The following is a 20,140-nucleotide window of genomic DNA, read 5'->3' on the forward strand; positions in this document are numbered from 1 at the left end:
TTTCTCATTCTGAAGTTGAATCAATATTTTGGTTGTTTGTAAGAAGATGGTAATTTGTCTTGTCTAAGAAACATCTGCCAACACATGTCGAAATTAGGTAGTGGCAAGACTGGGGCCAGTCATAGCTATGGTTTATTGTTCAGTGATGTTGCTGGTTGCGTCAATCAGGATCCCGACTCTCATGTGAATATCAGATCGGTTGGTTTAGGAAGGCCATACTTCACACCATGAAAGATCTTCATGACACGACATGAATAGCAACTGAGAAAACAAACATATTGCTCACTCGATAAGGAGGGATCATAGAGTCATGTGAGATACCTAGGTCAGGAAATAAGCTCACATGCAGCAAGACATGTATCCACATGGACAGTGTGATGTGGTCTCGGACGCCATGGACCTCCAACAGGCCAACAATTCTTGCGATTTTTCTTGACATGGCAGTCTACAGAGGCAAGCTGACTTCTTTACTTACTCCAAGAGAAAAACGAGTACAAACCAGTGCATGTAAAATATTAGTTCAGTTCATTAAAGAAAAGTATGAAGATTTACTTAATTTTGTGTAATCCATTTCCATAGCATTTTTTCTAAGTATTTACAACCGTCTCTGAATATTAAAGTATCACTGGATGCAAGACTCTTCAGTTGGTACACATAGATTTCATCCTCAGTTAAAGTTCAGCATGAGACATGAAACACGCAGGTGTCCTATCTAAGACAATGCTGTCGTCTTAATCGTTGATCACGGATTGGGCTGAGCCTTTCTCTACTCGGCTGAATATTGGCCTCCGTGCGACGGCACTGTGGGGCGGTGGAATGCAGTGAGACATCCTAAATTCCTGTGGTATTGATGCGAGGTGCAAGCTTTGTTACGGCACCAGGATCTTTGGACGATACCACAAAAGTGACACCACATTGTTTTTTTCAGACGATCCCCATTTCTGTGTATACCATCACTATGAGTGTAGCCATGTAAAGAGACTCCAAGAACAGATATTGGCAGATCGCATTCATCATCCTCATATGGGCCCACTACCTGGTGTGACGATATAGGGTGCCATTGGGTACACAACCCAACCACTTCTTCTTCGTATACCCAGTAATTTGCCTAGCAGCCCTTACATTTCTGGTATTTATAGTCCAGTGGCTGTGTGCTACCTTTCATCTACATCTACATCTACATGATTACTCTGCAATTCACAGTTAAGTGCCTGCCAGAGGGTCCATCGAAACACCTTTAAGCTAATTTTCTACCGTTCCACTCTTGAACAGGATGCAGGAAAAGGGACACTTAAATCTTTTCTTCTGAGCTCTGATTTCTCTTATTATGTTATGATGATCGTTTCTCCTTATGTGTGACCTTTTAATGTGCAAAGTTCTTCGAACTTGATCTGTACCGCACCTTTTTCCTGCACATATGCAGTTTGCATACCCGCAAAATAATTCCACAACGGTGCTCGTCAGCGATCGCTTCATGTTTGTAACAACAAGAAGTAAACCCACAGAGAACTGGAGATAAAGTAAGCGAAATATTTGAACAATAGCTTTCTTTGCGTGGCCATCATCCACAGCAAGCACAGAAATATTTGTTTTCTAAATAAAAACCGCCTTTCCTTCCTGCAATGTATTTTATTTCTTCCAGACACGTTTCGTCTTTTATTTTAAGGCATCTTCAGTGGGGTCTACAATGATGCAGCTCTGTTATGATATGTAGATTATAAAACAGTTCACGTCTCGTTCTTTACGGAAATAAGTGATTACTTACACTTCTTCGCGTTTTTGGTTGGCATCTGCGTTTCCTGGTATCTGGTCTCATCCTGGAGGTCCCACTGTAATTTCACTTACGAAACATAAGCACGTTTCCCTGTTCAGAAGTTTTCTCTTCACACTTTTCATTTTGCTTGCCCTTATTGCTGTGGAGCACTACTAGTCTTCTGTGATTAGTTGTAGATAATTGATCGAAAACTTTGATTTAAATCCGTAAACTCTCTTTCCCTCTGCGAATTTCTTAAATATCCTGAGCAATCGCTAATGACTTATAACTGCTGCGATTATTCACGGCCTCCTACACTTCGACCAGGGGTAGGTTATTATCCTTAGCACAAGACAAAAGAGTCTCAGAAAGAAGTACAAACTTTAGCCAACAAATAAGACACAGCGTACAATGTTACAATGCTACTTTGAAATATTATACTGTCGTTGAGAACGGCCGAAATAACATTACAACAGTCGAAATAGTGTATGTGCTATGAGTATAGCAAAACAGAAGGTGTGGAGATTTGGTTGTTACTGAAATCACAGTCAGACACTGGTAACTTACTATGATGGCTGTGAATTTTCAATAACTTCTTATTCATAACGTTACATTATCTCTTGACTACACCACTGAGTAAGCTGAAGCAGTTGTAATAGACTGGACTCGCGTTCAGGAGCACGACTGGTCCAGTCCCCTACCAGACATGCAGTTTTAGGTTTTCCGTGATTTCTCTAAATCGTTTATGGCAAATCCCGGAGTGTTTCTTTCCAAAAGGGCATGGCCGATTTCCTTCTCTGTCCCTTCGTCACCAGAGGTTTTGCTCTGTCTATATCAGCCTCGTTTGCGCTAGAGAAGAGTTGCTGAACTGAGAATGCTATTTACACGTTCTCTCGCCAAATTTTAAAGCGTTAAATAACAAAATAGCATCAGTCTGTATTTTCTGTGACCTATGTAAGGCAATTGACTGTGCAAATCACACTCTCCTGGATAAACTAAGGTTTTATGGAACTGATGGTATAATGGTTCAAATGGCTCTAAGCACTATGGGACTTAACATCTGAGATCATCAGTCCCCTAGACTTAGAACTACTTAGACCTAACTAACCTAAGGACATCACACACAGTCATGCCCGAGGTGGAATTCGAACCTGCGACCATAGCATGAGTGCGGTTCCGGACTGAAGCGCCTAGAACCGCTCGGCCACAACGGCCGGCAACTGTATAATCAATGGATAGATAATGTCATATCTGCCGGCCGAAGTGGCCGTGCGGTTAAAGGCGCTGCAGTCTGGAACCGCAAGACCGCTACGCTCGCAGGTTCGAATCCTGCCTTGGGCATGGATGTTTGTGATGTCCTTAGGTTAGTTAGGTTTAACTAGTTCTAAGTTCTAGGGGACTAATGACCTCAGCAGTTGAGTCCCATAGTGCTCAGAGCCATTTGAATGTCATATCTAACCAAAAGAATGAGAAAGTTCTACTTAATAATTCAACTGATGTAAGCAGCAGAGACTCTTCTGACTTTGGAGAAATCCCTTCTGATGTTCCATAAGGCCCAATCTTAGGTCCACTATTGTTTCAATATATGTAAACCACCTTCCTTCTGATATACAACAAGCGGAATTAGTACTTCTTGAGGATGACACTGGTATTGTAATCAGTCCAAATATACATAAATCAAGAGAAGAAATGGTAAATAATATTCTTAAAATTATAAGGGGTGATCAAAAAGTTTTCATTCAAAAGCTGTACTCTCCAGAATCGGTATGCCTGCCATTACAGTGAGCAGCGAGGCAATCATCTCACCAACGCACCAGGTTGAAGATACCAATTTGGTAAAACACTGTGTCCTTCTGTGTAGAAGTTCGTTACTGCCTGGTACACACCTTCGTGCGATAGGACTCGCCGATTTTTCAAGGCCTTTTTTGAGCGACTGAGGGCGTGATAATCACATGGGCAGAGATCAGAACGACAGCGTGGGTGCTCAGATGCCTCCCACTGGAGTTGTCGTAACTTCACCATTATCCAGTGATGGAGACATCAGGTTCCTCGGAATCAGTAAGCAAATGGGTCCTAGTAATTAAAGAACAGGGTGAACACCGCCTTTCCAGCCCATGGCTGGCTCTTGAACTTCTTGAGACGAGAGGGCAATGGGTGACACCAATGCAACGTGGACTCTTTCAACTGTGGCTCCCAGTAGTGGCACCAGTTTTTGTCGCCTGTAACATTACGTCCAAGGAACATGCTGGCTTTAAAACTGTAATGCATCAGGTTCTTCAGTTAAACAGCCACCTGATTTGCTTTTTGTTTGGCATTCAAGCCCTGTGGTATCCACTGGCTGTAGACCTAAATCCTGCCAGGTAATGTTTTGCACACTACCAAAGGTGATGTCGAGATCGTCTGAGAGTGCACGAATGGTGTGATGCGCCAGCCTGCTCTAACTGCATCATCGACGCCCATTTGTTGCTTCCCATAATGGATGAGGCTGGCCCCCAGGTCGACCGCCACCCTGTGTCAAACAGCGAACACCACGAAACTTGATGCACCATTCCACGACAGTAGTTTTCGACAAACATACACAGTCTTCATTCATGTCTACTGGTGTTTGTCCTTCAGCATCCAAGAAAAAAATAATAGCATGTTGGTGGCGTTTGGATGCATTTTATAATAACGAGGCCACAGTTCACATTTCCACATTTTCCGCATGTACTTCAGAGAGACACAAATTCCTCACTGATATCTTGCCTACAGGTCGGTGCTTATATACCCACATCAGAGTCGTGCTGCGTTTTACGTATGCTGCAACAGCGATCTGAAACCGAAACTTTTTGATTGACCCTTATATTTTGGATTCAGACACTACCCCACTAAAACCCCTCTCTCTTCGTTCAATTTATGTGTAACGTCTACTGCTAGTTACGTCACGTGCCTATGTTATTTTTGAGTTGTGTAGACAGTATTTTTTTCTGAAAGTATGGTGGTATGTCTCCAGAATCCTAGATTGTAGGCATCAACTTGGATAATCGTTTAGTTGTTACTTCCCTCTATACAATTTCTCCTTCACAACTCCTATTCTGTGGAAGAAGTTCTATTTACGTAATGTGTACAAGGTGGTGTGTAGGAATTACAAGTTCACAACTGTGTTAAAAAAATGTTAATCGTCAACACGTAGCCATATTTTCACACAAGTGTGTAATGTGAATGTAATAGGAATAGGCGTTGAGTGCAGATAGCTACAATTAAAAGACTGCTAAATTTTTAACTTTTTCTGCTTCTTCACAATCACAAAACACACACACACTCACACAAGCACAATCCACCCACGTACATAGCTACTGTCTACTGCCACTCAGGCCCAACTGCACTTTGCGCCCGCTTCTGAGGTGAGCAGCAATTCGTGGTCGATGATAGGAGTAAGGGGGAGAATTGGGGTGCGGAGGGAGAGGGGTATGGATAGTGGGGATGGTGTGAGCGAAGATCAGCTGCTCCTGCGGGAGCGAGCAGGGGCGTAAGAACGATGATGTTTAGTTTGGGGGGGGGGGGCGCTCAACTGCGCGGTCATCAGCGCCCTTACAAATTCTCCATTTTTACACAGTCCAATTTTTAACTCAATCCAGTGTATCAATTGTCACGAATGACGATGATGAAATGAAGAGGACAACACAGACAGACAGTCCCCGGGCAGAGTAATTCCTCAACCTGGCCGGGAATCGAACCTGGGACCCCGTGATCCAGAGGCAGCAACGCTAGCGACTAGACCGTGAGGAGAAGAATTGGGGTGCGGAGGGCGAGGAGTAGGGATAGCAGGGTATGTGTGGGGGCAGCTCACCTACTGCTGTGAGAGCGAGCAGGGGCGTGTGGGGTCGATACAGGCTGCTGGGTGCAAAGGGCAGAGGGGAAGAGACGGCATGGAGAGTGCTAGAGTGGGAGCAGGGAATCAGGTGCAGGACAGGGACTGTTGAAGGTCGAGCCCAGGTGAGTAACCGGAATGAAGGAGTTTTTGTTCGAAAGCTAACAGGTTAGCAGTCTATTCATTGTTTATGCCTGTGACTCAACACGTCCTCTATGTACTGCGTAACAATTTATCTTTTCCCTACTGGTGGTATTCCATCCTGGAGTTTCCATCGTTTATTCTGGATGTAAAATGGCTCATCCCACATCATTATACACTACTGCCCATTAAAATTGCTACACCACGAAGATGACGTGCTACAGACGCGAAATTTAACCGACAGGAAGAAGGTGCTGTGATGTGCAAATGATTAGCTTTTCAGAGCATTCACACAAGGTTGGCGCCGGTGGCGACACCTACAACGTGCTGACATGAGGAAAGTTCCCAACCGATTTCTCATACACAAACACCAGTTGCCCGGCGTTGCCTGGTCAAACGTTGTTGTGATGCCTCGTGTAAGGAGCAGAAACGCGTACCATCACGTTTCCCACTTTGATAAAAGTGGGATTGTAAGCTATCGCGCTTGCGGTTTATCGTATAGCGACATTGCTGCTCGCGTTGGTCAAGATCCAATGACTGTTAGCAGAATATGGAATCGGTGGGTTCAGGAGGGTAATACGGAACGCCGTGCTGGATCCCAACGGCATCGTACCACTAGCAGTCGAGATGACAGGCATCTTATCCGCGTGGCTGTAACGGATCGTGCAACCACGTCTAGATCCCTGAGTCAACAGATGGGGCCGTTTGCAGGACAACAACCATCTGCACGAAGAATTCGACGACGTTTGCAGCAGCATGGACTATCAGCTCGGAGACCATGGCTGCAGTTACCCTTGACCTTGCATCACAGATAGGAGCGCCTGAGATGGTGTACTCAACGACTAACCTGGGTGCGCGAATCGCAAAACGTCATTTTTTGGGATGAATCCAGGTTCTGTTTACAGCATCATGATGGTCGCATCCGTGTTTGGCGACATCGCGGTGAAGACACATTGGAACCGTGTATTCGTCATCGCCATACTGGCGTATCACCCGGCATGATGGTATGGGGTCCCACTGGTTACACGTCTCGGTCATCTCTTGTTCGCATTGACGGCACTTTGAACAGTGGACGTTACATTTCAGATGTGTTACGACCCGTGGCTCTACCCTTCATTCGATCCCTGTGAATCTCTACACTTCAGCAGGATAATGCACGACCGCATGTTGCAGGTCCTGTATGGGCCTTTCTGGGTACAGAAAATGTTCGACTGCTGCCCTGGCCAGCACATTCTCCAGATCTCTCACCAATTGAAAACGTCTGGTCTATGGTGGCCGAGGAACTGGCTCGTCACAATACGCCAGTCACTACTCTTGATGAACTGTGGTATCGTGTTGAAGCTGCATGGGCAGCTGTACCTGTACACGCCATCCGAGCTCTGTTTGACTCAATACCCAGGCGCATGGAGGACGTTATTACGGCCAGAGGTGGTTGTTCTGGGTAGTGATTTCTCAGGATCTATGCACCCAAATTGCGTGAAAATGTAATCACATGCTAGTTCTAGTATAATATATTTGTCCAATGAATACCCGTTTATCACCTGCATTTCTTCTTGGTGTAGCAATTTTAATGGACAGTAGTGTAAATAATCGTACAAATTATGCACAGATCGCGAAACTGATTGTCTCACTCGAGTGTCCATTGCCCGCAGGCCACGGACGCGGACGAGGGCGAGAACGCGGAGCTGCGCTACAGCCTGGACGCGGCGGGCAGCCGCCACTTCACGGTGGGCGCCGAGACGGGCGCCGTCTACGTGCGGGCCGACGCGCCGGCGCTGCCCGACTCCGGCGCCTCCTTCACCGCCACCGTCGCCGACCTGGCGGGCGCCGCAGCGGCGCTCACCGACACCGTGGTCGTGCAGGTGCGTGCGCCCAGCCGCCGCCGATAAACTCCGCCCCACCTCAGCCCCCTTTCACACTGGACTGTCTCTCGCGCCGGTAAAACGCACAGCTCCGTTGACGTTTAGGACCGGAAACCGACATCACGTGACTAGCTGCTGTACGCGACTGGCTACGTGACGAACTCTTCGGTCGAGTGGAATGTGATTGTACACTGAATCGCCAAAGAAACGGGTGTAGGCATGCGTATTCACATACAGAGATTTATAAAAAGGCAGAATACGGCGCTGCGGTCGGCAACGCCTGTATAAGGCGACAAGCGTCTGGCGCAGTTGTCACACCGGTGGCAAGGCTTAAGTGAGTCTGAACGAGTCGGCGCACGAGCGATGGGACACAGCATCTCCGAGGTAGCGATGTAGAAGGGATTTTCCAGCACTACCATTTCACGAGTGTGTCGTGAATATCAGAAATCCGGCATCACTGCGGCCGGAAAAAGGTACAGCAAGGACGGGACTAATGACGACTGAAGGGAATCTTTCAACGTGACGCAAGTGCAACCCTTCCGCAAACCTGGTGCACATTTCATTGCTGGGCCGTCAACAAGCGTCAGCGTGCGAACCATTCAACGAAACATCATCGTTACGCCTCGCTTGGGCCCGTCAACACCGATATTGGACTGTTGATGACTGGAAACATGTTGGCTGGTCGGACGAGTCTCGTTTCGTATTGTAATGAGCGGATTGACGTGTACAGGTACGGAGACAACCTCATGAATCCATGGACCCTGCATGTCAGCAGGGGACTGTTCAAGCTCGTGGAGGCTCTGTAATGGTGTGAGGCGTGTGCAGTTATAGTGATATGGGACCCGTGACAAATCTAGATACGACTCTGGCAGGTGATACGTACATAAGCATCCTGTCTGATCACCTGCATCCATTCATATCCATCATGCATTGCGGCGGCCTTGGGAAATTCCAGCAGGACAATGTGACACCAGACACGTCCAGAATTGCTACAGAGTGTCTCCAGGAACACTCTTCTGTGTTTAAACACTTTCGCTGCCCACCAAACTCTCCAGACAACGTTATTGAACATATCTGGGATGCCTTGCAACGAGCTGTTCAGAAGAGATCTCCACCCCCTCGTACTCTTACGGATTTATGGACAACCCTGCAGGATTCATGGTGTCAGTTCCCTCCAGTACTGATTCAGACATTAATAGAGTCCATGCCACGTCGTGTTGCGGCACTTCTACGTGCTTGCAGCTGCCCTACATGGTATTAGGCAGGAGCACCAGTTTCTTTGGCTCTTCAGTGTATATTCGTAACTATAAAATTCGCCAACTTTTCCTCATTTTAAGCCTTCAGTTATCCCTATCGACTGAACAAATTAGAGGATATACTAAAATGGCTGATTGATATTAAGGGGAAAATATGATACTAATTACACTTCATTTGTACTTTAAGAACCTACGCCTGACAGAAAGAAAGCGTGTGATTGCTATTTTTGTAGCGTATGTGTGTGACCCCGTTGTAGAAATTGACTCAAGACTAAACAACAGTCAACATTTTTTGTGCATTAAATAATGAAAAATGTATTGTGGTACTGAAGCCTTTCTCGCAAAATTAATAACAAGACCATACCACACGTTACTGGCATATTGTGGATTACTTTAATTACATTTAAACAGTTATCTTAAATACAATTATTACTTTATACCCATGTCGTACAATTGTTTATGTAACGCCAAGTAAACAACTTTCAAATTTCACAAACACTTCTCTGTTAGTGTTTGGTGTATGACATCAAGCTCTCATATTTCTGTAAGCATCTGTATCACTGGTAAAGGTAGTTCATTGACATCTTCATCCCAGCAAAGTTAGAACTATTAAGTTTTCTTCAGCATAAAAGCGAAATCTAGATTACTATCATACAAAGGGTCACGTCTGTGTAAGTTACTTCTTTGTGATAATGACTCACTCAACTTTTGTTTGCTTTTGGAATAAGATATTTTCTTAGTGTATAATGCGAATACAATTAACGTTATAAAACAATGAGAGGGGTGTCATATATGATCCAGTCGCATATTCAGTAGTCATTTGGTAGTTCTGGTTTGTTTTCTTTTGCAGTAGGAATACTGCATTATTGGTGTAAAGTATATTACTCACAAAGAGTAACACAAAGAAGAAAATTTTAACAGAGGAAAGTGTAGCATGCCAACAACTGTTTTTCTCTTACAACGGTCCCCATTTCATAAGGATGAAACCGCTTTTAACTGCTTGCTACATACCTTCTGAGCGTGTGCCTATTGTTACCATGTCAGTTTCAGATCTAGGTGTATGACTAGCTGTCTAACAATACTTATCAAATCTATCACTAAATTTGTGGTGAAAAATGTAAATAGCATCAATTTCAATGTTGTTTAAAATATGGACATCATGTGAAAACGTAATTAAGAATGCCTATAATGCCTGTTTTCTTTCCCACCTTAAATATGGGGTCATATTCTTGGATAATTTTGCAACAGCTAAGTGAGTTTTGAGAATACAAAAAGGCCATTACAATCATCAAGAATGCAAACCTCGAAACTCCTTTAAGCCACTATTTCAGAGTTTAAGTATTCTATCTTTACCGTGTATTTACATCATGAAGACTCCCATTATTTTTTTAATTAAGTTAATGGGCAAAGCGTAACAGACTACTTAAACAGTAACAATCATCATCATAACAATGTTGTTGTTATTGTTGTTGTTGTTGCAACCTTCTCTGAAAATTGCTTTGATGCAGCTCTCCACACTACGCTACTCCGTGCAAGCATCTTAATACGCAAATAACTACTGCATCCTACATCATTTTTAACCCGATTGCTGTATTCATCACTTTATTAGAGTAAACTACATCAAAAATAAATAAATTCCAGCAGCAAACATAAAATAACAAACAAAAAATGACAGAGAAAGCAAACAAAATGAGAACAAGCAAGCGATATGGGAGTAGGCGACATAGCACACGTCTTAGCAGCTACATTCAGAATGGTAGAATACTCCGAGCCAAGTGTTCTCTGAAGCCAAGTGGGGGTGGTCACGTGATGTCAATTTCCGATCTGAAATGTCAGCGCAGCCAGTCGTTAACATTCGCATTTTTACACGATCGACATTCCTGTCTCAATTGACTACTCGAGATAAGTGAGTCTACTGCAGCGCCTCTCGTGTTTTATTTCTGTACTGAGTCTCGTCTGTTTCGAGAGGCTATTTTCGCTTACATCTCAGCGCCAAGCGGTCTGATGTGTATACTGGCATCTGAACGGTGAAAGTAAGCCTATGAGGGACTAACTTTTTACGAAAAAATCGGAATATAGTAACAAAATGTAAGAACAAATAATGATAATAGAGTTTATTAATGACCAAATGCCGGCCAGAGTGGCCATGCGGTTCTAGGCGCTACAGTCTGGAACCGAGCGACCGCTACGGTCGCAGGTTCGAATCCTGCCTCGGGCATAGATGTGTGTGATGTCCTTAGGTTAGTTAGGTTTAATTAGTTCTAACTTCTAGGCGACTGATGACCTTAGAAGTTAAGTCGCATAGTGCTCAGAGCCAATCACCAAATCAGAATTCTTGTCAAGTGCCACATGGTAAATTCTTTACACTCCTGAGAACTTAAAGTATATGGAAAGTGTCATTCAAACATTTCAGAACACTATATTTATTTGCTTGAGAAAATATATACTTGCAAGCACATCAGACAATATCTCGAATGCAGTTATTGCTCCTTGTTGCGCTATCTTTTGTTCCACGGTCATTTGGAAAGTAAAGACCGTTTTGTTTTGACAACTGATTGCGTAACCTCACCACTACCGCCGACCGAACACTGACATTGGTGCAAATCAACATCTGTTTGGCGGCAGCTACGATCCAGTATGGTTCCTTACTGCTCAGCTGTGTGACTTCAAAATGTGTGACAAAACTGACAGTCCCATCAAATGTGAGGCGGGCAGTGTTATCCGCTTTTTGAACGCGCAGAGAGTCCGACCCATCGAGGTCTATAGACCGGTAACTGAGGTTTGTGGTAGTGTGATGAACGAAGCATCAGTTTTGGAAATGCTGTATCATGTTTAATGGTAGAATGTTCACAACGAAGACCGCTCTGGCCAGCCTTCAGCGGTGACTGGCAGACTCGAAGCAGGGCTTGAAACAAAAGTCCAAGAAAACAGGCGTTTCACAATTAGTGGATTGCACTCATTCTTTCTGTCGTAGCGGCCCCTTTTCAGTTAAAGGGCCCACACAACAGACAAGCAAGGTGGGCTGCCGACCTCCCTTCAAAATGGTTCAAATGGCTCTGAACACTAGGGACTTAAACCTAACTAACCTAAGGACATCACACACATCCATGTCCGAGGCAAGATTCGAACCTGCGATCGTAGCGGTCGCGCTGTTCCAGACTGTAGCGCCTAGAACCGCTCGGCCACTCCGGCCGGCGACCTCCCTTCAAGAGCTTATACCAAAACACCTCCAGTGAATGTAAATATCAGCAGACTTTCTACATGAACACGGCACTACTTCGTGAAAAGCAATGTGACAGAGACCCACCAATTGAAACTAATGTGACTAAGTGTAGCACTCCACAGAACCGGTGTTATAAGCACTCCAGCAGAGTCAGACCGGCAGTGTGTACCTAGAGTTGTTGGTTGGTTGGTTGTTTTTGGGGAAGGAGACCAGACAGCGAGGTCATCGGTCTCATCGGATTAGGGAAGGAGGGGGAAGGAAGCCGGCCGTGTCCTTTGAAAGGAACCATCCCGGCATTTGCCTGGAGCGGTTTAGGGAAATCACGGAAAACCTAAATCAGGATGGCCAGACGCGGGATTGAACCGTCGTCCTCCCGAATGCGAGTCCAGTGTCTAACCACTGCGCCACCTCGCTCGGTGTGTACCTAGAGCTAGGACGGCTAACCTAGTAGACACTCACCATAGCCTTCTGTATAAATTTGTATCTTGTTCGGCGTAACGCCAGTTTGGAATTGTGTAGCGTAGTATTTTTGTTGTTATTATTCCTTTTCATTGTCTTGTAACTCTTATCTGGCTTTTGCTACCACAACAATTATTTTGTTTCTTGTTGTTCTTGAGTTTGGAAATTAGTGCACGCGAAGAAGGCGTTTTAGTTAAATAAAGTGTGTTCAAACTTGACCGTTAGTTTTTTCCTGCTGACCGCAAGACACTACACTTTCCAGACATTTCGGGACTGCTAGTGCACATCTGAGTTACAAAAAAAGTGTGTGCCATGTGGATTACTCGAATTTTGTCAGACAAACACAAAGCCAAACGAATGGCAGCTGCAGTGACTTTTCTGAGTTACAGCGGAAAGGCTGGTGAACTTTTTAATCACACTCTTCCTAGTGATGAGACTTCAATATCACATTTCACACCAGGAACTTAGCACCAATTAATGGAACGGCGTCATTCACAATCCCCAGCGCAATCGAAGAAAGCAAAACAAATTTCGAGCACCAGAAAGATTGTGGCTACGGTGTTTTGAGATCGCAAGGGTGTCGACTACAAGTGGGTAGGTGAGGCCATAAATTGCCTGCTGCCGGAGTTAACACAGGACTTGCTTCAGCGGTTTCAATGGGAAATGTTTCAACATCTGCCATAATGTCTATATTTAAGCTCAAGTGATTATAACTTATTCCGCAAACTGAAAGATTTTCTTGAGTGGACAACGCTACGGAAGTGATGGCGAACTTAAGAAGCCGTTAATCATTGGTTGAACAACTTGGCGGCAACTGAGTATGCAGAAGTCACAGAAGAGCTGGTAAAACGGCTCGAGAAGTGCCTAAATTTGAACGGTGACTAGGTAGAAAAGTAACTTGGGTACTGAATTGTATGTAAAATACAGTTTCGTTCAATTAAATCAAACAACAATTTCTATAGAAAAATGGTTCTTTAATTTCTGAATGAGCCACGTATTTTTTCTGACTAAGTTGCAAACAAAATCGAAAATAATTTTTCTCGGCAAATACTTCTGACGTGTACACTGTTGAAATAATTTTCATTAAAACACGTTTATCTACCCACGTTCCTAGTTACGCAGGGTGTAGACTTTTTCTCTGTGAAACGTAAATGCCTTATTGGTTTCAAATATTTCGTATCCCTTGCAGGAGAAGACTAACAGGAAAATACCAGGACCTCGCATAGTTTTTCAGTGTCTCACGAAAACAAAGCAAACCACACAATAAAGATTAAGAAGATATGAAAGCACAAAATCAATTTCTATAACAGGAATGAGCTCAGCCACAATAGAATGACGTCAGATGCCAGCAGCTCTCACCATACTCCCTTGTTTCGCAGCACACTCGGAAATTTAGAACGCCACACTTGGCACAAAGCTTAGGTGACTGACGTCGTAGGCACGCCCGCATCATGACTGATTCCTGATTTTCACGTCGGCACGAAAGGCGCACGCACTTTAAGCAATCGATTTTGACCAGAAAGTCTCTCTCGTAAGACGGGCCTTAGATGTCAGTGGGGGGGGGTGGGGGGGGGGGGGGACGCAGCGATGTGGGGTAACTTCGAATCTGTAGTGTACACTTTACGTTCACATCGGAATTTTGACATATTTAGAGAAATGATTGTCTTTCAACAAAACCTTGATGTTGTGTGGCTAGTTCCACTAACATTTTCCCCCTTCACTATTCCATTCATAAAAGGCTGTCGACAAACTTCTCTACTAGCTATAATTTCCCTGTTTTTGTCGTAGTGGTCATTTTGCGAGACATATGTGAGGAAGTAACATCTTGCAAAACTTTTCTTCGAACGTCCGCTCTTGTAATTTCAACAGTACCCTTCTCCGCGATACACAGAATCTCCATGATTCTCTCACGCTTAGTAAACGATACAGTGACGAAATGCACTGCCCTTCGTTGAATTTTCTCTTCCTCTTCTGTTAATCCTATTTGATGAGGCGAAAAAGCGTCGAACCATTTCGACTGGTCTCTTTTCATTCATTTTGGTGTGCAGATTCGATTTAACATATTTAAATTTATGCAGATCCTGCAGTCACGTTCTTCGTTTTGGATAAAACTATAACTGTGATTGTAATGGGCGACTTCATTTCCTTCTCTTGACTGTACTACAAGTAGCATAGTAGAGGCTCCTATAATTATTTCTTTGACTGAACTTCTATGCTGTGTCATGATGCGGTTCAAGCGGTAGGACAGTCAGAGCGAAACGCGAATAAATCAGAACCCCCACAGATGAGGGACGAGGTGTTTTGAGAACTGGCAGCGGGCAACGACAGGGAGAAGCGGCTGGCGGCATACTCCTTCTACAGCCTGTAGCCACTCCTCATTCTTCCACCACAGTCGCAAATAAAAAGGTCGCAGTCCACCTGTGGTCAGCCTGACAGTGCGGCCACACGCCTGCGCTGCAGACTTTACCTTTTACCTTCACGACACACTTATTTACCTTCAGTGTCAACTGCCAGTCCCTACACCCTCGCAAATTCTTCATTTCACTTCACTCTTCTGGCGTCCCAATCTTCCCGCAGATAAAAGCGTTGTTATTCATCGGATGATTAACATAAATTGTAAACAGCAGTAGCCATATAACACTCCCTTGGTGTAACCTCGAAACTACCTTTACATCTTTCGATTTATTTCCATTCGGAATGACGTGTCTGTAAGGAAGTCCTGAACCGTATTAATGGGACAATCGACTGCTTTTAACCACCAGTTGGCCAGGCGATTGTTTTTTCGTTCAGTCAGTTTCTTCAATCGGATGAAACAACCGAAGGAAATTAGTCTCTACAGCCACGTTAGGTATATAAATATTGTTACTCAGTCTCCGGGTTTGAGTCATTTTGTTTACATACCTTTCCAGCCTTTGCGGTTACACATGAACCTTGACTAGGGTTACCAACATTCTTTAGAAGATAATACCGTATTTTACTTCAAGGAGAGGTGAATAAAAAAATATATTTTTAAAAATGAAGTATTTTCGATATATATGTATTTATTTACTTAAAAACGAATTTTTCGTACTTTTGGCGTTAAATATGTATGATCAGTTGTTTTTAAAAAGTTAATAACCGGTGCTACATTATAAATTTATATTTAGAAACACTAACAAAAACTTCTTTGTTTAAATTTATTAAAGCTCTGTCTCCTCCTTCCCGCTGATTTGCATCCATCACCGATAATTGTATTCTGGTAAATACTGAGGTGAAGTGAACAGAAAGCCTATATGATAACATTTTTTTTTAATTTTTTTGTGGCACACTTGCTTTTTAAACATATATTATCACCTGTCAGAAGCTTTTTTGTTAATTTTTTTTGAATTTTTTTAATTAAGGGGCGTTGGAGCGCCCTATCCCGACAATGATAAACTCAGTAACTTGGCTTCCCTGTATTTCAGGAACCACTGAAGCCATTGACACGAAACTTCTACAGGACATTAAACTGTATGTTCTGAGTCTACTGAACTACATTAATTGAATTTCAGCGACTGCATTAGAAAATACAATTTTTTAATTACATAGTTACAATTTTCTGTACTTTATCCTGAATAATTTTAATTGTGCATAACATTACGTTCTTCTTTTAGTTCAGTAGACTCTGGATATGTATGTTATTACTCCCTAAAAACTGGAATACTCTATTCGAAGTGGTTTCTGAGATTTAGGGAAAATGCAACAGAAAATGTAAATTTTCAATGCGAACCTTGTCCATCCTTTCAAGTTCTCTAATGCAGTTTGCTCCAGGGCCAATTCTCATATGCTGTAGCACTTTCATCCTATAAATGTGTCTTCATACCAACAAAAACATTTTTTGGCAAGCGAGTCCATATAAGATTACTGAACGACTCATTGGGATTTTGAGTCTGACCATGCGCGCACTGCAGTACTTCAGGATTTGCGAGGTCTCTCTAAATAGATTTTATGATGTCCATGACTGCTGCTGGGATGGAATGTTCATGGCTGTCTGAACTGTTTGAGTACTGTACTGGGCACTGCGGTAATTGCACCATGAATCAGGCCCAGGAGGGCAAAGGTGGCGTACTGCTTTTTCATCAGTTGACAGTCTGTGGAAGACGGTAGCCCATACTGCCTGCTTCTTTTTCAACAAATCCTTAGTATTATTTGTATTGGCCATCCATAATACTGCTGTAGTTCATCAATCATTTTGTCTGTGAGCCTGTCTCTTACAGTTTTACCACCAGAAAGTTTCTTGTCTCTCAAACTTTGTTCCAGCTTCCTCAACGTGATGCCTATCCTCTTCTGGACATGACCAACACTGTTAACCTTTATAACACGGCAACCCACAGCCTTCTATATAGAAAATTACCTATTCTTTTAGATCTTGAAGTAACGCACGTAAAAATTTTGACATTTTCAACCAGTGTAGATTATATTTAAAAAACTAAAATACTTCCCATGTGAGTTTATAAGTGATACATATATATATATCATTTTATTCGAAGTATTGCAAATTTTATAAGGAGATAAAAATCCGAAAATGTGAAAAAAATTCTTCCGTTCTAACTCCCTTAATACAGTTTCCAATATGAATCATCTTTGCAGATATTGTACATCGGATTCAATTTATCTTGATCAGTTTTTATCGAGTTATATCATTTCTTTCGTTCCCGCACCGCCGAGTGCTACGGTATTGAAATCTAGACACAAAGTTCACAATTAAGAAAAGGTCCATTCATATACAGGGACGAACTGAAGTAATAGCTGCATATTGGCAGTCAATAAAAATAAAAAAAGCGATAACATAGTGCAGTCAACAATAATGATTTAACAATGGAAAAACGATCGAATGTTTCAGGTTACAACTCAGTGCGCCGGATTGCGCCGACTGTTTTGATTCGGTTGCTCACACAGACTGGTTTCACTCAAAAGAATGACTGAATAATTCAACCGATATGGAAAATTACAGCCAAATGAGTTGACTGCTTTCCATCAAACGACTGAATCGACATTTTGCATTCTTTCGTTCCTATCACTACTGAACCGAATCACAAATCTCGGTGAACTCGTATTTTGCTCACTAAACGACAGTGTGGAACTGTAGTGAATACTTTCCAGAAGTCGAGGAACACGCAGTCTCTCTCTATGGCGCTCCTGCTCTCATGTACGAAAAGATCGAGGTGAATTTCGCAAGATCTTTGTCTGCAGAATTCGTGTCGATTGTAATAGAGGTGATTTTTCTTCTACAAAAACGCCGTAATGGCTATGTGGCCCTATTGACAAACGAGCTTGTATTCTGTTTGTCGACCGACCGAGATCTACATCTACATCTACATGACTACTCTGCAATTCACATATAAGTGCTTGGCAGTGGGTTCATCGAACCACAATCATACCATCTCTCTACCATTCCACTCCCGAACAGCGCGCGGGAAAAACGAACACCTAAACCTTTCTGTTCGAGCTCTGATTTCTCTTATTTTATTTTGATGATCATTCCGACCTATGTAGGTTGGTCTCAACAAAATATTTTCGCATTCGGAAGAGAAGGTTGGTGACTGAAATTTCGTAAATAGATCTCGCCGCAGATCATGACGCAGAAATTAGCACACTGGACTGGGGAGGACGACGGTTCAAATTTGTTTCCGGCCATCCTAATTTAGGTTTTCCGTGATTTCCCCAAATCGCTTCAGTCAAATGCTGGGATGGTTCCTTTGAAAGGGCAGGCCAAATTCTTCCCCATCCTTCCCCAATCCGATGGGATCGATGACCTCGCTCTTTGCTCCTCTCTCCCAAATGAACCGACCAGCCAATGACAAAAGCCCTGCTCACCTTGTCCAGACCCATTTGACTGTCTACGACTGTAATTCCTATGTATCATCTACTTTGGGACTGAGCGAGATGGCGCAGAGGTTAGCTTACTGGACTTGCATTCGGGAGGACGACGGTTCACACTCGCATCCAGCCATCCTAATTTAACTTTCCCATTATTTCCTTAAATCGCTTCAGGCATGTGTCGGGGTGGTTCCTTTGAAAGGACACGGCTGATATCCTTCCCAGTCCTTCAGTAATCGAATGGGACCAATGACTCGCTGTTTGGGCCCCTCCCCCAAAGCAACCAACTGATGGGATCGATGACCTCACTGTTTCCTCCCCTCTCCCGAATGAACCAACCAGCGAATGACAAAGGCCCTGCTCACCTTGTCCAGACGCATGTGACTGTCTACAGCTGTAATTCCTAAGTATCATCTACTTTGGGACTGAGCGAGATGGCGCAGAGGTTAGCTTACTGGACTTGCATTCGGGAGGACGAAGGTTCAAACTCGCATCCAGCCATCCTAATTTAACTTTTCCATTATTTCCTTAAATCGCTTCAGGCATGTGTCGGGGTGGTTCCTTTGAAAGGACACGGCTGATATCCTTCCCAGTCCTTCAGTAATCGAATGGGACCAATGACTCGCTGTTTGGGCCCCTCCCCCAAAGCAACCAACTGATGGGATCGATGACCTCACTGTTTCCTCCCCTCTCCCGAATGAACCAACCAGCGAATGACAAAGGCCCTGCTCACCTTGTCCAGACGCATGTGACTGTCTACAGCTGTAATTCCTAAGTATCATCTACTTTGGGACCGAGCGAGATGGCGCAGAGGTTAGCTTACTGGACTTGCATTCGGGAGGACGAAGGTTCAAACTCGCATCCAGCCATCCTAATTTAACTTTTCCATTATTTCCTTAAATCGCTTCAGGCATGTGTCGGGGTGGTTCCTTTGAAAGGACACGGCTGATATCCTTCCCAGTCCTTCAGTAATCGAATGGGACCAATGACTCGCTGTTTGGGCCCCTCCCCCAAAGCAACCAACTGATGGGATCGATGACCTCACTGTTTCCTCCCCTCTCCCGAATGAACCAACCAGCGAATGACAAAGGCCCTGCTCACCTTGTCCAGACGCATGTGACTGTCTACAGCTGTAATTCCTAAGTATCATCTACATTGGGACTGAGCGAGATGGCGCAGAGGTTAGCTTACTGGACTTGCATTCGGGAGGACGAAGGTTCAAACTCGCATCCAGCCATCCTAATTTAACTTTTCCATTATTTCCTTAAATCGCTTCAGGCATGTGTCGGGGTGGTTCCTTTGAAAGGACACGGCTGATATCCTTCCCAGTCCTTCAGTAATCGAATGGGACCAATGACTCGCTGTTTGGGCCCCTCCCCCAAAGCAACCAACTGATGGGATCGATGACCTCACTGTTTCCTCCCCTCTCCCGAATGAACCAACCAGCGAATGACAAAGGCCCTGCTCACCTTGTCCAGACGCATGTGACTGTCTACAGCTGTAATTCCTAAGTATCATCTACTTTGGGACTGAGCGAGATGGCGCAGAGGTTAGCTTACTGGACTTGCATTCGGGAGGACGAAGGTTCAAACTCGCATCCAGCCATCCTAATTTAACTTTTCCATTATTTCCTTAAATCGCTTCAGGCATGTGTCGGGGTGGTTCCTTTGAAAGGACACGGCTGATATCCTTCCCAGTCCTTCAGTAATCGAATGGGACCAATGACTCGCTGTTTGGGCCCCTCCCCCAAAGCAACCA

At 43.9% G+C, this 20,140-nt stretch overlaps 1 protein-coding gene across 8 annotated transcripts in view; it reads left to right on the top strand.

Moving 5' to 3' along the window:
* Window positions 1-20,140, top strand: part of LOC124545180 (mucin-5AC-like) — a 349,462-nt gene that overhangs the window by 299,567 nt on the left and 29,755 nt on the right. For all 8 annotated transcript variants that reach the window (XM_047124022.1, XM_047124023.1, XM_047124024.1 and 5 more), the window contains one exon: window positions 7,397-7,606. In XM_047124022.1, coding sequence (XP_046979978.1) covers window positions 7,397-7,606 — 210 coding nt within the window. The remainder of the gene's footprint in view (window positions 1-7,396; window positions 7,607-20,140) is intronic.

Source organism: Schistocerca americana, chromosome 8, assembly GCF_021461395.2.
Source record: "Schistocerca americana isolate TAMUIC-IGC-003095 chromosome 8, iqSchAmer2.1, whole genome shotgun sequence".
Lineage (NCBI taxonomy): Eukaryota > Metazoa > Arthropoda > Insecta > Orthoptera > Acrididae > Schistocerca > Schistocerca americana.